Source organism: Dasypus novemcinctus, chromosome 2 (assembly GCF_030445035.2).
Source record: "Dasypus novemcinctus isolate mDasNov1 chromosome 2, mDasNov1.1.hap2, whole genome shotgun sequence".
NCBI classification, from domain to species: Eukaryota; Metazoa; Chordata; class Mammalia; order Cingulata; family Dasypodidae; genus Dasypus; species Dasypus novemcinctus.
Window position 1 is genome coordinate 67378512 of NC_080674.1, and position 14832 is coordinate 67393343.

General features: G+C 39.5%; 1 protein-coding gene across 2 annotated transcripts in view; it reads left to right on the forward strand.

The window, feature by feature from the left end:
* Window positions 1-11008, forward strand: part of NLN (neurolysin) — a 133296-nt gene extending 122288 nt beyond the window's left edge. For both annotated transcript variants that reach the window (XM_004465564.5, XM_004465565.4), the window contains exon 13: window positions 8039-11008. In XM_004465564.5, coding sequence (XP_004465621.1) covers window positions 8039-8173 — 135 coding nt within the window. In that variant the 3' untranslated portion in view covers window positions 8174-11008. The remainder of the gene's footprint in view (window positions 1-8038) is intronic.
* The last annotated feature ends 3824 nt before the right edge of the window (window positions 11009-14832 follow it).

Sequence of the window (14832 nt, forward strand, 5' to 3'; positions counted from 1 at the left end):
CAGCTGGCTAGAGGGGTGCGGCCACTCTAGCCAGCTTCAGTAATTCCAGGAATTTAACTTTTTGCTACTTTATAATATAAAAGAATCTACATAATGATTTAGCAATCATAATTATTTGTTAATTCCTAACCCTCAGTTACAACGCCTCCCTCTCTCTTCATAAAATTCCCAATCTTGGGGATAACCTGGACATCAGAATGAAGTTGGGGTTGCTGGTTTCCTCTAGGTTCTTGGCTATGTTACATAAAAGAATTTAAGAACATGCCAGTTTAGTTAGGCCAGTAAAAAAAGTTTATTGGGAAATGAGAGGAAAGAACAGAATTAACGCACCCAAGATGTAGATGCAGGCTCCTCTAAGCAAGAGAGAGCATTTTGGGTTGGGGAGCTACCTTTATTAGTCCATTTTCTTCTTTCCTACAGTGTACTATTTGTTTTTAATTTTTATTTTGCAAAATTCTGCTCTAAAATAACACTTGATTTACAAAATTCAAATACCCACTTTTTTTTAAAAGATTTATCTTTTATTTATTCTTCCCCCCCCCCCCCCCCCCGTCTGCTCTCTGTATCCATTCACTGTGTGTGTTCTTCTGTGTCCACTTGGATTCTTGTCAGTGGCACCAGGAATCTTTGTCTTTTTTTGTTTCTTCATCTTGCTGCGTCAGCTCTCGTGTGTGTGGTGCCACTCCTGGGCTGGCTGTGCTTTTTTCACGCGGGGCAGCTCTCCTTACAGGGGGTCTCCTTGTGCATGGGGCTCCCCTGCGTGGCAGGGCACTCCTTGCGCACAGCAGCACAGCACATGGTCCAGCTCATCACACGGATCAGGAGGCCCTGGGTTTGAACCCTGCACCTCCAATGTGGTAGGCGGACACTCTATCAGTTGAGCCAAATCTGCTTCCCCAAAAATTAATACTTTGGAACAGCAATCCTGTTCCACGAAAAGCTTAGAGCTTTGTTACAACTTTATTATGATGAATAGAAAAAAATAAATGTCCGTGATTAGACCAATAAACGATGTACTACTTAATTTGTGTCCAAGTCACAGAGCCATGTCGTTTAACCAACACTGAGAAAGATGGCATTAACTCAGGTTGTTTCAGATTCTGTGCATTTGCTCTAGTCTCAGATGTCATTGGATGATGACTTCACCAGCTCTATAAACAGGATAAAAATAAGAGTTTTTATGATATAAAGCAATACTCGATTTGATCTGAAGTCATGGAAATTAGAGCTCTCATAATATATCACTCAGGCTTTTTTGCCTCAAAGCCTCACCCTCCCTAATGTGTGTTTGGATCAACTTGGAAAGATAAGGAGATGGCTTTTCAAGGAGTCAGTGCCTACTGTTCTTAGTCCCCCAGCCCTAGAGAGGCTGGGGGCTGACAGGACATGTGCTGTTGACATTATTGGTCCTAGGATACAGAGGAACACCTGCAGTCCTTCTCTCCATAACCTCTTGCCCTCCTGCAAAGCCATGTCTGCTCTGAGAACCATTTCAGATCTTAGTAAGAACTGTAGAAAGTATGCTGCTCACTGGGAGAACAATAATAGAAAGGGTTACAAACCTGTAGTCTTCTGAATACCCGTGCAAAGCAGGTGCTCAACCACTGAGATACACCCCCCCCTTCATTCTGTTTTCAGGACACCTATCAACAGAACTGGCAGCTTCCCTATTTATAGCCTAAAAGTTTGCTACCTCTTGTTTTACCTATAATTTTTTATATTACTCTTTATGGTAAATAGTATCACATCTTAACCATGTAGTTGGTTTGCCAAGTATTTCCTAAAGTCTCTGTTTCTGGTAGAATATGGAGAAATTGTCTCATTAGCAGACATGTCTTTTAGTTCTCTAACTGTTCTCTTAAATAACTATGGAAGGAAAGTACTTGAGATTAATACTTTTCCAGCAAGCCTAGTAGTTCCTTAAGGATATCTTTAAGGTGGTGGTCAAATGTAGTTTCAAAATCCAGCAGCTAATCATAAAGTTCAAAAGATGGGGGCATTTTAATGAGGGCCATTCATTTTTATGGGAAAATTTCCTAAGAGCTAATTGGCATTGGGATTCAAAACAATTATATTGTTTAGCCAGAATTATCTTCTTCCTTTTTTACATCTAGAGAAATTGCTAAACTTTGTTTCTTCCATCAGGGAAGGAGAAATGCAACAAGTGTCATTTCTGAAAGAATTACCAAGAAAGTCAAGATGTTTAACTATAACTATTATATTTTAATCTTCACTGCCACAAGGAAGGTAGCTAGCTCTTACATGCAATAACAGGTACAGAAACATGAAGAATCTTGGTTAAATGTGAAAAAGAATTACCTGACAGAAAATGTGTGCTACAAAGCTAAGTAATCCAGTGCCCTTCAAACAAAATCCTAGGCCCAATTGCTGCTCTAATGTGTTGCTTAGGGAGTAGAAAATTCTCTCTCCTGAAGGTCCTTACAAGTGATTTCAATTCTTTTCCCTTCGGTGGCCTTGCTTCAGCTCTCCTGATCTACACCCAACATCTGATTTTTCTTATACCTTCAACCATTTTTAACACTTAGGTTTTGCCTGATTTAGGAGACAAAGGAAGAAAAGGGGAATCATTTCTAACCTACTTCTTGAATATTTAGAAAGCTTTACCTTCTGAATTTTGAAGGCCATCTTGTAGAAGCAGTATTTCTTCCATTGTGTTCTTTTTGCCCTGTTTTAGATTTCTCTTAGAGCCTTATAACCTGCCCTTGTTAATTGGCTGCCCTTTACCTCTCCTCCAGACTATAAGACCCTTGAAGTAGAACCTGTTTTATTCATCTTTATCTTCCTTCCTTTGCTTTGTAAATGTTTAATTTAATTATTATTGTTACATATGCATACTTCCTTGGACCTGATAGTTCCCCCCACCTGCTTCCACTCTTCCACTTCCCTACTACTTTTTTCCTCCTGATCCCCGCCTTCCTTCCCATAAGTATATGTTTAGCCTTCTATCCGCACAAACTGGAGTTCCGCATAAGGTTCCCAGAAGCCCTCTTTTAATCAAAGCCTTGTTCGTGGTGGTCAGGCATTGATTCTTACCATGTTTTTGTTTCCATCTCCCTGAGTACCAATGCCAGTCATTTGCTTTCTGCCCCCTTTTTTGTTGTTGTCAAAGGTATTCTTTAAAAAAATTTTCCACCCATGATCTCCCACTCTCATAGAAAACAAAGGGTGTGCTGTTGGGAAGGCGCTTATAGATGGGTAGTGTAAGGGAAAAGTTTCCAAGTTTTAAGCACTGTGGTGAGCCTGTTAGGCGCCTGATTGTCGTCTCCCATCCTTGGGTGGATGCTTTCTGCCCTGGTGCCTGTTACGTGGGGTGAGAAGGAGATGACTCTAACTCTACTCTTCAGTCAACTTGGGCTGGAAGGAGGGAAGGAGGGAGGGTTCAAAGGCAGTGGGGACTTGTATGTGCCACTTCAGAGATGCCAGAGAGAGTGGGAGACCCAATCTGCTTCTCATTTCTGATAGATGATGGGCATCCATCATCCTGATAATTACGATGGTTATTAAAATATTGCCTCAAGTAAAAGTTGCATATTACTGCATAAAATGTGCTTGCCTTTCCTATTCCTATATTCCTACTGAATTATATTTTCTACTTCTCCCTATTAGTGGAGATAAAACCTCTTTTGCTTTTGTCTACCTTTAGACAGAACTAACTTTATTTTTTTAAAGATTTTTTTTTCTCCCCTCCTTCCCCCCATTGTCTGCTCTCTATGTGCCTTCTCTATGTGTTCTTCTCTGTCCACTTGCATTCTTGTCATGTGGCACCAGGAAACTGTGTCACTTTCTTTGTTGCATCATCTTGCTGCGTCAGCTCTCCGTGTGTGCAGCACCACTCCTGGGCGGGCTGCGCTTTTTTCATGCAGGGCAGCTCTCCTTGTGGGGCGCATTCCTTGCGTGTGGGGCACCCCTACGTGGGGGACACCCCTGCATGGCACGGCTCTCCTTGCACGTCAGTACTGTGCATGTGCCAGCTCACAACACAGGTTAAGAGGCCCTGGGTATTGAACCCTGGACCCTCCATATGGTAGATGGACGCTCTATCAGTTGAGCCACAACCACTTCCCAGAACTAACTTTAAGGAAAGGCCAAACCAGGAATGCATTTGTTTGCCTGAACTGTTTAAGAATAACTGAGCTTGGGGACAGTGTGAGAGGAAGGGAAATAAGGAAGCGGACTTTGGCCCAGTGGTTAGGGCATCCGTCTACCACATGGGAGGTCCGCGGTTCAAGCCCCGGGCCTCCTTGACCCGTGTGGAGCTGGCCCATGCGCAGTGCTGATGCGCGCAAGGAGTGCCCTGCCACGCAGGGGTGTCCCCCGCGTAGGGGAATCCCACGCACAAGGAGTGTGCCCCATAAGGAGAGCCACCCAGCGTGAAAGAAAGTGCAGCCTGCCCAGGAATGGCGCTGCACACATGGAGAGCTGACGCAGCAAGGTGATGCAACAACAAAGAGACGCAGATTCCCGTGCTCCTGACAACAACAGAAGCAGACAACAAGAACATGCAGCAAATGGACACAGAGAACAGACAACTGGGGCAGGGGAGTGGGGGGAAGGGGAGAGAAATGAACCAAAAAAAAAAAAAGGAAGGATAGAAAATAAATAAATAAATGAATAAATAAATAAATAAATAAATAAAATAAAAGGAGGGATGAGAGATTAGTACAGTTAACTAAATACCACTGTGTGCCCATGCCACTTATTTTACTAGGAAGTAGGCAGTGTACTATAATCATCTCCTCTAATTGCCCATCAACTGAGTCAGGGACATGTTCCCATTCTACAGATAAGGAAACCAAGGCTTGAGGTCACATAGCTGAGGAAGGAGCCAAGGTTCATTTCTGGGCCTGACTTCAAAACTCCTGATCTCGAGGAGCTTTAGAAAACATTAGTGGGGAAACAGATTTGGCTCAACTGATAGAGCATCCACCTACCATATGGAAGGCCCAGGGTTCAAACCCCTGGCCTCCTGATGCATGTGGTGAGCTGGCCCACGCGCAGTGCTGATGTGCGCAAGGAGTGCCATGCCACGCAGGGGTGTCCCCCGTGTAGGGGAGCCCCACGCGCAAAGAGTGCACCCCTCAAGGAGAGCCACCCCACGCGAAAATAGTGCAGCCTGCCCAGGAATGGCGCCACACTCATGGAGAGCTGACGCAACAAGGTGATGCAACAAAAAGAAACACAGATTCCTGGTGCTGCTGACAAGAATGCAAGCAGACAAAAGAAGAACACACCGTGAATGGACACAAGAGAGCAGACAATGGGGGTGGGGGGGTGAGAAATAAAAATAAAAATAAATTTTTTTTTAAAAAAAGAAAACATCAGTGTTAGAAAGGACATGTACAAAATTGCCAAGATATATACTAATCCTCCAGGTTTAAAAACCACAGAGATGATGCAACACTGATTTTCCTTTAATGGATGACTTACAGTTAACTCTTACTATAGGCAGATCCACCTGAAGAATATTTTTAGTTTAAAAAAATTTAGGTTGTCTTACTGCTTCTTTTCCTGCTTTCCTCACAGTTAAATTTTCATTATTGCATAAACACATAGAAAAACTCATGGCAAGCCTCCTTCCACCTGTGGCCTATGTCTTCTAGACTGTGTCCTCTCACCTGGTACCTTCCTAAAACACAAAAATCCACTTAACTCTTACTTTTTTAAGCATAGCAACATCCTGTCACCAAGATGACTCTTAAATGCTTCTCAAAACTTTATTGCAAAGGAAATGAAACTATTAAAAGACCATTGCTCTATAATTCAGGAAATTGAATCAACTTGTTTGGAGCTTATAAGCAGAGGAAGACTTGAGCTGCACTGAGCCTACATATTGTGAGACTGAACAGTGCCCTGCTCTGAAATGACTTTACCACTCAGAGGAGTCAGCAGCTGTCTCTGCACCATTATGGAACTCCTCAAATCTTGCTTTTTTCCACTGCCTAAAATTACAGTTCTCTGGACAACAAGAATTCTTTGTCAGATGTTAATTGTAGGTGAAGTTTTTATTTGTTTTAAGATTTCTACCAATGTTCCTGTAGTTTTTAGGGAATGAAAAATGTCTTTTTAATAGATGCAAAAATCTTAGATCTTGGACATAAAAATTTCTACAGATAAATGGGAATTATTGAGTTTGGGTGATGGGCGCAAGAAAGCTCATTATATTGTCTCCTATTAATATGTATGTTTAAGTGTTCCATAATAAAAGGGCAAATTATTTTTGTAATTCTGCAGCTAAAGTGAACTCACATTTTCTAAGTTTCTCCTATGCCACTACACTAAGTTCCTCCTATACCACTAAAGAAAGAGTACAGGCTTTCCTTACCCCATGCACTAACAAGACCAGTCAAATTTAAGACACATTGGGCTATAAAAGAAACACAGGGGAGGGAGGTAAATTATGGTCAGGCTCAAGAGCTCTGATATCCTATTTCTTAGAATAATAAAGTCTATGATAAGAATAGCCATCATTCACATTTAGATTCTAGATTGCTGTTATAACGGGAACGAATTGCTGCAGACCAAGCAAGAAATGATATGTCATCACTTTCTAAAGCAAATTAAATCTGGCTCCAAGCCCTCATCATCAGGGTTTTCAGGAAGTGCAATATCCAGTGATTACAGGCCTCCCCTTAAAAAAAAAAAAGCTATCCAAAAACTTGTAAATAAGGCAGCAAGACTGCTGCATGCCCTTTCAATGTCACACTAAAGCGTTGTCTAACAAGTTCACCTGGGGATCATTGTATGCCTTTATTTCAGTTGGACAGTACTGCCCTAGACTCTATGAGAAGGTTAAGTTTGCTTGACTAATTATTTTCTTCTGATTAGGGCCCTTTCCCTGTGAAGTTAGATCTTAGCTTGTAGATGGTAAGTTGCAAGTAGTTTCTGTTCACAAGCAAAAGGTAGCCAGGAAAAAAAAAAAAAGGTAGCCCCCAACGGTTTGGATTTTGTTGCCTTGTAGAACATTAAAACAGTTTTGTATTAGATTTCATTTATCTATATTTTATTTTCTTTAACAGTTCCACTAAACTTATCTCTGATGGTTGTATCAGGGAGAATCATTATTATAAGTCAAAAATTTAGATCACTTAATCTCTAGAAATTCTCTAGCCCCTTTTGTGCTAAAAAAGACTATCAGTCTCATTGATCAAATGATATAATAGGTATAAATATAAGCCTGCTACTCTATGAACTACTTATTTTATGTGTTTATTTAGAATTATTCTTCAGTGAATTGAAGGACAGTATAGAGGTAGTGAAATCAGTCACTGTATTGACTAACAACTGTTTTCTTTAACTTTATCAGCTCATGTGTTTATATAAATAAAGGCAGAGGAACTGTGGTGTTTTTTAAGATTTTAGACCTCTGTCCCCAAAGAGGACCTTTACAAAGGTCCTCGTTTCCAGTACTGGGCCCACAGCATAGGGTGTGTGCCATTCTCCCGCCCCCCAGCCATAGAAAAGAGGGTTCTTTTATGAGCCTCTCATATATATTAACACATAGCAGGAGCATAGCTCCTGTGCCACTGCTTCCAGGTACACAAGCACAAAGCATTCTTGAGTACTTGTTTTGCTGAGCTTTTTGTTTGTTTGTTTTGTTTTTAGAAGGTACCTGGGAGCAAACCTGGGACCTCATACTGGGAAGCAGGCACTCAAACCACCGAGCTACACCCGCTCCCTTGCTGAGCTTTTTGAAATCATGCTTGAGATGGAGCAAGGAACAGAAATGTTATACATTCCATTTGATTATATTTTGTTTCTTTGCTCGTATTGTCAGCTCACTGCTGAGCCTCTAAGAAGAAAGAGGAGTTCAGGAGACCTGAGGTTAGGCTCCAAAGTTCCTAGCTACCAAAATAAAGACATACTACAGAGCTGTAGCTAGTCCAGGTGAAAGAGTACATCCAGGCAGAGTCAAGCTCAAGTTCCTTTTCTGCCCTACTATCCCTTTCCCTTTCTACATCTAGAGATCTGGAAAATTGGTATTGCGTGAATTATTAGGCATGATGTTTTATTTTATTAGGTTGGAATGAAATACAGAAACCTAATCCTGAAACCTGGGGGATCTCTAGACGGCATGGACATGCTCCAGAATTTCTTGAAACGTGAGCCAAACCAAAAAGCGTTCCTAATGAGTAGAGGCCTGCCTGCTCCATAAACCGGGGATCTTTGGTAACAGTCCACGTCTGGAGGACAAGTTGACATCACCATGTGTTGCTGGCCTGGAAACTGAAGGGAGTTTTACAAATTAAAATGTAGTTTTCTATTGACTTCATTTTGTTTTTTCATTTAAAAAATTACATAAATGTAAATGGAATTACTAATACTGTGACCTCAGAAAAGATCCACAAGAAACTAATTGTACTATAAAATTTCATAAAATTAGATTTCATTTCTTTTTATAAAAGTTTCATATGAATGTAATTTGATTTTTTACTATTATAATCTAGATAATACAATGTAAGGGGGCTGGAATTTTTAAATTGAATCATATACATTATATAATTTGATCCTTTTTATATTTTGAAAATTTGTACTTGGGATTTCTGGACCGGTAAGTGGATCATCACATATTTCTCGGGTAAATATTTTCTTGAAGACCAGTGTCAACTTTGATTCTCTGTCCCACAATACAGTATGACCTCTTCATTGCCTGTATACCTCAGGGCCAGGGGAATATGCCTCAGTAATGCATTTATCTTTGTATGTCAGGCCTCATGGTTTCCAGTGTTCTGACACACTTAAATTACGTGCCTCTGCGTGGGCTTGTCTCTCTTCTGTCTAGAGTCTAGTCAGAGCATACCAAGCAATTATGAGTTTCAACTGAACTGTCCTAATATATTGCACGTTTTTGTATCTTGTATTAGAAAATTAGCCCGTTTCCACTTCAGCATATAAGATTGTCAGTCTTTTGGCATGTTTTCCAGATTAGGACACTAAAGCAAGTCTGAGGATACATTTCTGTTCTCATGTTTTTTGTAAGTGGCACAGACTTTGCCTTCAGTGCTGCCCACCTCCCTCAGAGTGGCAGATAAACATGTCACACGTGGCTTTTTCGAATGCCATGGGAAGAAAGCGGAAGCTGCCGAGGAGTAGAAAGAATTCAGAAACTCCCGAAGAAGAGTGGTTCTAGACAGAAGTATCGGAGGACATCTGCTCCGGAGTATTATTGTGTGTTTGCTTGAACCTATGGGGAGTAACCTTTTTTTTTGTTTTGGTTTGGTTTGATTTTTTTGGTTGGTTTTTTGTTTTTGTTTTTTTTAAAGTACTGGGGCCAGGGATTGAACATGGGATCTTGTATGTGGGAAGCCGGTGCTCAACCACTGAGCCACATCAGCTCCCTGAGTTGGTTTTTTTGTTTGTTTTTAGGAGGCACTGGGAACCGAACCCAGGATCTCCCATGTAGGAAGGAGGTGCTCAACCACTTGAGCCACATCTGCTCCCAGTAGCCTTTTCTCTCTGGGGATTTTTTTTTTTTTTCCTGGGCCTGTGCTTTGTCTCTGGTTTGTGCTTACAGTGGTCTGGGGATTTTTTTTAAGTTAACCTTTGTATCTCTCTATAGCTCTTCTTACTGTGGACCCAAATTCTACTTTACAGTGGTAAACTCACACTACTTATTTTTCCTCCAGAAGTCTACTCAAACAGGAAACCAAGGCAAGATAATAAAATAATAAAATTTTGAACCTACTCTGTATAGAACATCCAGTTGCTTCCCCATATGTATCTGATGTGTCACTTTACTGCCTGTGGAGTTTGATATTATTTATGAATTCCGGAAAGAGATATAGATTATGCTTGTAAACTGGTCTGTTCCTCTGGGTGTGACACCTTTTGATTGTATTAGATTTAGCTGATATTAAATTATGTTAACATTAGGGTTTCGATTTGACCATGTCATTAGGGTGACTCAGTTTGAGTCCCTGCCCCCTTTGTGGGTTATATAAATGGACATTTAATCAAGGAGACACACAGAATAAGAAATACACAGAGAATAGAGAGCGCTCCATAGACATGGAAGAGGAGAGAACTTGTTAGCTTTGATTCTGCAGTCCTGGAAAGAGAGATGAGCCATTCACCTGATAGTTTACAACTGACCTTGTAAAGAGAATAGGGCAGCTGAGTCCAGAAGGAAATGAACCCCTCAGCCTACAGCTGAGATCGGAAGAAGCTGGGCCCATGGAGCCTGAGAGGAAAGAGGAAGGCTGAACCCACACAGACATCGCCTGCTATCTTGCTTCAACACATGACACTGACTTTGAGTGAGGAAGTAAGCTTGAGCTGGACTCTTTAGGGTCTTGTAACTGTAATCTTTTACCCCAAATAAATACCTTTTTTTTTTTTAATTTATTATTTTTTTTATTGACTTTGTAATAATATTACATTAAAAATATATATGTGAGGTCCCATTCAACCCCACCCCCCCACCCCAACCATTTATAAAAGCAAACAGATTTCTGGTACTTTGCATCAGCACCCCTTTTGGCTGACTAATACATTGGCAGAAGAAGAAATTAGAACTTTGATATCCTCTAGTCCAAATGGATTTTGACTATGCTAGGTAAAAAATTATTAGGCTAAGTAATAAAATTATGGACAGAAGGAAAAATCATGAGTTCTAGAAACCCAGAAGGAAATTCTAACGTTATTATTGCCAAGCAAGTACCCTAAACATGCACATGAAATCCTACCCACCCTACTGAGACAATTTGTCTGGCCATTCTTTCCCCCGCACTCACTCAACATCACCGTCACTTGTCCCCAAAACTGCTTTTGTAGTTTTAGCAGCCTATGGTGATTTTCTCGTATCTTTTTATTTTGACTATTCTATTTTCCAGTTTCAGACAAGAAAAAACTCTCTTCGGCTTTTTCTGTTGCCCAATGTGTCTTCTTAATGATAACTTTATCATGGTAAATCTTAACTTATTTCACATGGAGAACCTAATAATTGGTGTGAAGAGGGTTGCACACAATAAAGTTACATTATTGTCCATGAGAATGAGCTCACGTTTCTTTCATGCTTGAATGTTAAAGTGAAGTGCATGGAACAAAAGCACTATGATGTTCTTTTTATTTAGGGACCATGTCTAATATTTAAAATCTACCAAAGAACAGCAACAAAATAAAATCCTCATGAAAAAGAAATTCTCTAGCATAGTTCAAAAGTAAGGACTTATTTTTTTAAAAGCTTTTTCAATGTGATCATCCATCTGCTTGTTCTCTTTTCCACATCAAAACATATAGTGTCACTGAGGTGCCCTGAGTGTGAATTAACCAAAAAAAAATTGTAATTGAGCAAATTTACACTTCAGATTTTATGGACTGACCCACATGTAACAGTCTGTCTTGGTTATTGATTCAGACAGTTCTGACCTGCTTCAGGTCTTGGACTTTAAATGTTGCCTGATTCCAAGATAAATAAAAATTATCTGGAAGAGTTATTGCCTGAGATGTTTATACCAAAGTCTTGCTTTTTTCTAAAGCTAAAATGATTAAAAGTAGATATCTATAGGTTTTAAGTTTTGACAAATTGCATTGTATAAGAAGCCAAAATGACAAATAGTTCTTTAAAGAAAAAGATACTAAGTTTTTCTACTTTTAAATGCCTTAACTAGTAGGGCATGACCTTATTTTCTACTTTACCAGTTTGCCTTTAGCTTTCATGTATAAATTAAAGTATATAGAAATCCTGCCTCCCACTATATGGCTTGTGTATGGCCTTTTTTGTTTTAATCATGCACAAGAAGATTGCCCATGCCCTGGAGAAATTGCATTAAAATTCTAACTCCTCAAACCGGGTTTAAGCATAGTTAACTGAGCCCCAAAAGAGAAACCCTACCTGTTTTGAATAGATGAAATAATCTAAGCTTCTTTCTTCCCTCCATACACCATTATTACAATTGTGTGTCTCTCATCTGAAATTGGATAGGCCCTCAAAATTGAATATGCCTTCTCTTAACAACACTTGATGAGAATGAAAGTAAAAAAGATAAGCATGCTTTCATTTCTTTTTTTTTCAAAGAATCAATGTCCAAATTTTATTTTTCAGTCATCTTTGCTGGAGAAATTTCTACTGGAAACCAGCCACCTTAAATTAGTAATAATCTAGTGCCAACTGTATCAATGATAATAAGTTATAAAACCTAAAGAAAGACTAAGCAACAGTAGCCTTTTCAAAAATACCCACAATAATGCTTCACTCTCCCACCAGTGAGTGAATTCTTGGGTTTTTATTCGGGTGAATCTACCCTATAGTTTCCATTCTAGTAAAATATGGGTCTGATGTATGTATAGGAAAAGGGAAGGAGTGAATCTAAAACAGGCTTTCTTGTTCCTGCTCATGTGAGCTGATGCCATTCCAGCTGCTTATTTCACAAAGCCCAGAGGCTCACCTGAAATTTTACTGTCTAAATTAAATGTGTCTAGCATTCATCATCAGAGAAACTGTATGACTAAGAATGGTTTACAGCAGGGGTTCTTAACCTTTTTTGTTCCACAGACCCCTTTGCCAGTCAGGTGAAAACCACGCACCCCTTACTAAGCCCTCACTATACTGTGTATTATTTAATAATATATCACACCCGCACCAACAGGTTCCCCGCAAGAATAACGTGGTTTTTTTTGGATTTCAATTCAAGTTCATGGACCCCTGGTTAAGAACCCCTGGTTTAAAGGAACAGTGTTCACGAATCCAACAAGACACCCCACATCTACTGATATCTTTGTGTCTAAGATGGAGGGTATGACTACATCATAGTGTAATCAGGTGGATTCCCAGCTAATGAAACATCCCAGCCTGAGAAAGTTAAATAATTATCCACATTAAATTGAAGGAAAATGTCCAGTGCTTTAAGAAAGATTTAAAATTACTTCAGTGCCAAGACAAATGTAAAATGAAAAGGGACACATTCCAGTGCCATAGTAAAAGGAGGGAAACCTGACTTGATAATGGTATGCTGAAAGAAAGACCTGGTGGTTTTATTTGGCCAAATCCCAGTATAAGCCCACAGTATTGCACACCTGGGGAGAGAAATAGGCGGGGAGAGCTAAAGCCTTTTAAGAGTGGACTGATGGAAGTATGTGTCCAGATCAAAAGAATAATCCCTCTGTACTGCGATGTGGTGAGGTCAATCACAGCTAGAATATCATGTTCTGTTCTAGGGTTTCACATTTTAAGCAGGCTTCGGCCAAGTATAGAGGGTTTGTAGGAGAAAGAACAGGATGGCGATGACTTTGAAAAGACTTCTCAAGAGCAATACATAAAAGAATTAGGTAAGTTCAGTCTGGAAATGAGAAAATTCAGAATGACAAATGATAGTTGTTTTCAAATACTTAAAGGATTTAGGGCAGAGTAGACTTACTGTGCGTCAGTTAAGAAGGCAAAGGTAGAGAAATGGTTAGAGCTTCAGGAAGCATTAGTTCAGTATGAGGGAGAGGTTTCTAATAATTGTTATTCATTAATTACAAATTATTTTACTGTTCAAACAAAGCCTGTGGCTGCCAGGTATATTACAGAGGAAATACCTCCTTTGAATAGACACTAGCACCAAATGAGTTTTTAAATAATCAATGCCAAAACATCACGAGGCAAAACATTTACAAGGCAGATCTCAGAATTGGCATTTAGGGGGTTGCAACTCATTCATGGTATGGTTCCTTCATAGTTTAAACATTGTCTTACTTCCCATCTGTAATCAGCCAGTGCCTATCCAGAGGCTAATTATCAGCGCTCTGGGAGCTGAGGATGGGAGACTAACAGTTGTACGTGACCATAATAAAGGTAAAGGTTAGTTTTCTCCACTTACAGAATTTACAGTTGCTCTCTGCCCATTCCACCCACCACTGTCTTTATCACACGTACACAGAGGCAGAAAACCTGATTCAAATGCCCAGATGTGTGATGCCTGCACTTCACCATATTGTGGCTCCCTTTGAGGTATTGCTTCTGTCCCATCTTACATAGCCTTTGACTCATGGTAAATAGTTCATAAATGGTTGTTAGTAAATATACTTTCTTTAAAATTGCCTTTTTCCATAAAGATGAATTTTTCTACAATAATCACAAAACAATTTGCAAAGTAATCCAAAACTATATAGGACAGTTTTTTTTTAAACCTGATAAGAGCAGATTTCTGGATGGAGGCGAGGGGTTCTTTTCCTTAGTGTACTAAAAGTTGCTGCATGAAATAGACTTTTTGTAAAAGAAAAATAGGATAGCAAATGTTTCCAAAGATTCCTCCACTTCTCTCTGATTAAATACTCTAAACCTAGAAGTTCTTTTTTAATGAAATTTTATTGAAGTGTATCATTCATACATGAACATACATAAACAAGTATGTCATAAAATTGTAAGCTTACAAAACAAACGTATAGCATCATACAGGGCTCCCATATATCTCACCACCACCACCTTGTATTATTGTGAAACATTTGTTACAAATTATGAAAGCATCATCAAAATATTACTACTAACTATATAGCCCATATCTTACATTTGATGTATTTTTCTCCCGACCCACCCTATCATCAACATCTTATATCAGTATTATACGTTTGCTTTAGTTCACAAGAGAATGTTCTTACATTAAACCTAGAAGATCTTGACCTGGAATCTCTGGTTCTTTAGGGATTCTATGAAAGAGACAGGTGAAGAGGATGTCCCACGAATGCCCTGAAGTTATATTAAAAATGTTTGTGTCCCTAATATGTGTGTTTTTCTGGGGAGAGGTCCCCTACCTTTAATCAGAAAAATTTAAAGACTGCTGTAGTAATCAAGTTTTTGTCAAACTTGTTTTTAAGTTCTTTTTGAAGATCATTTAT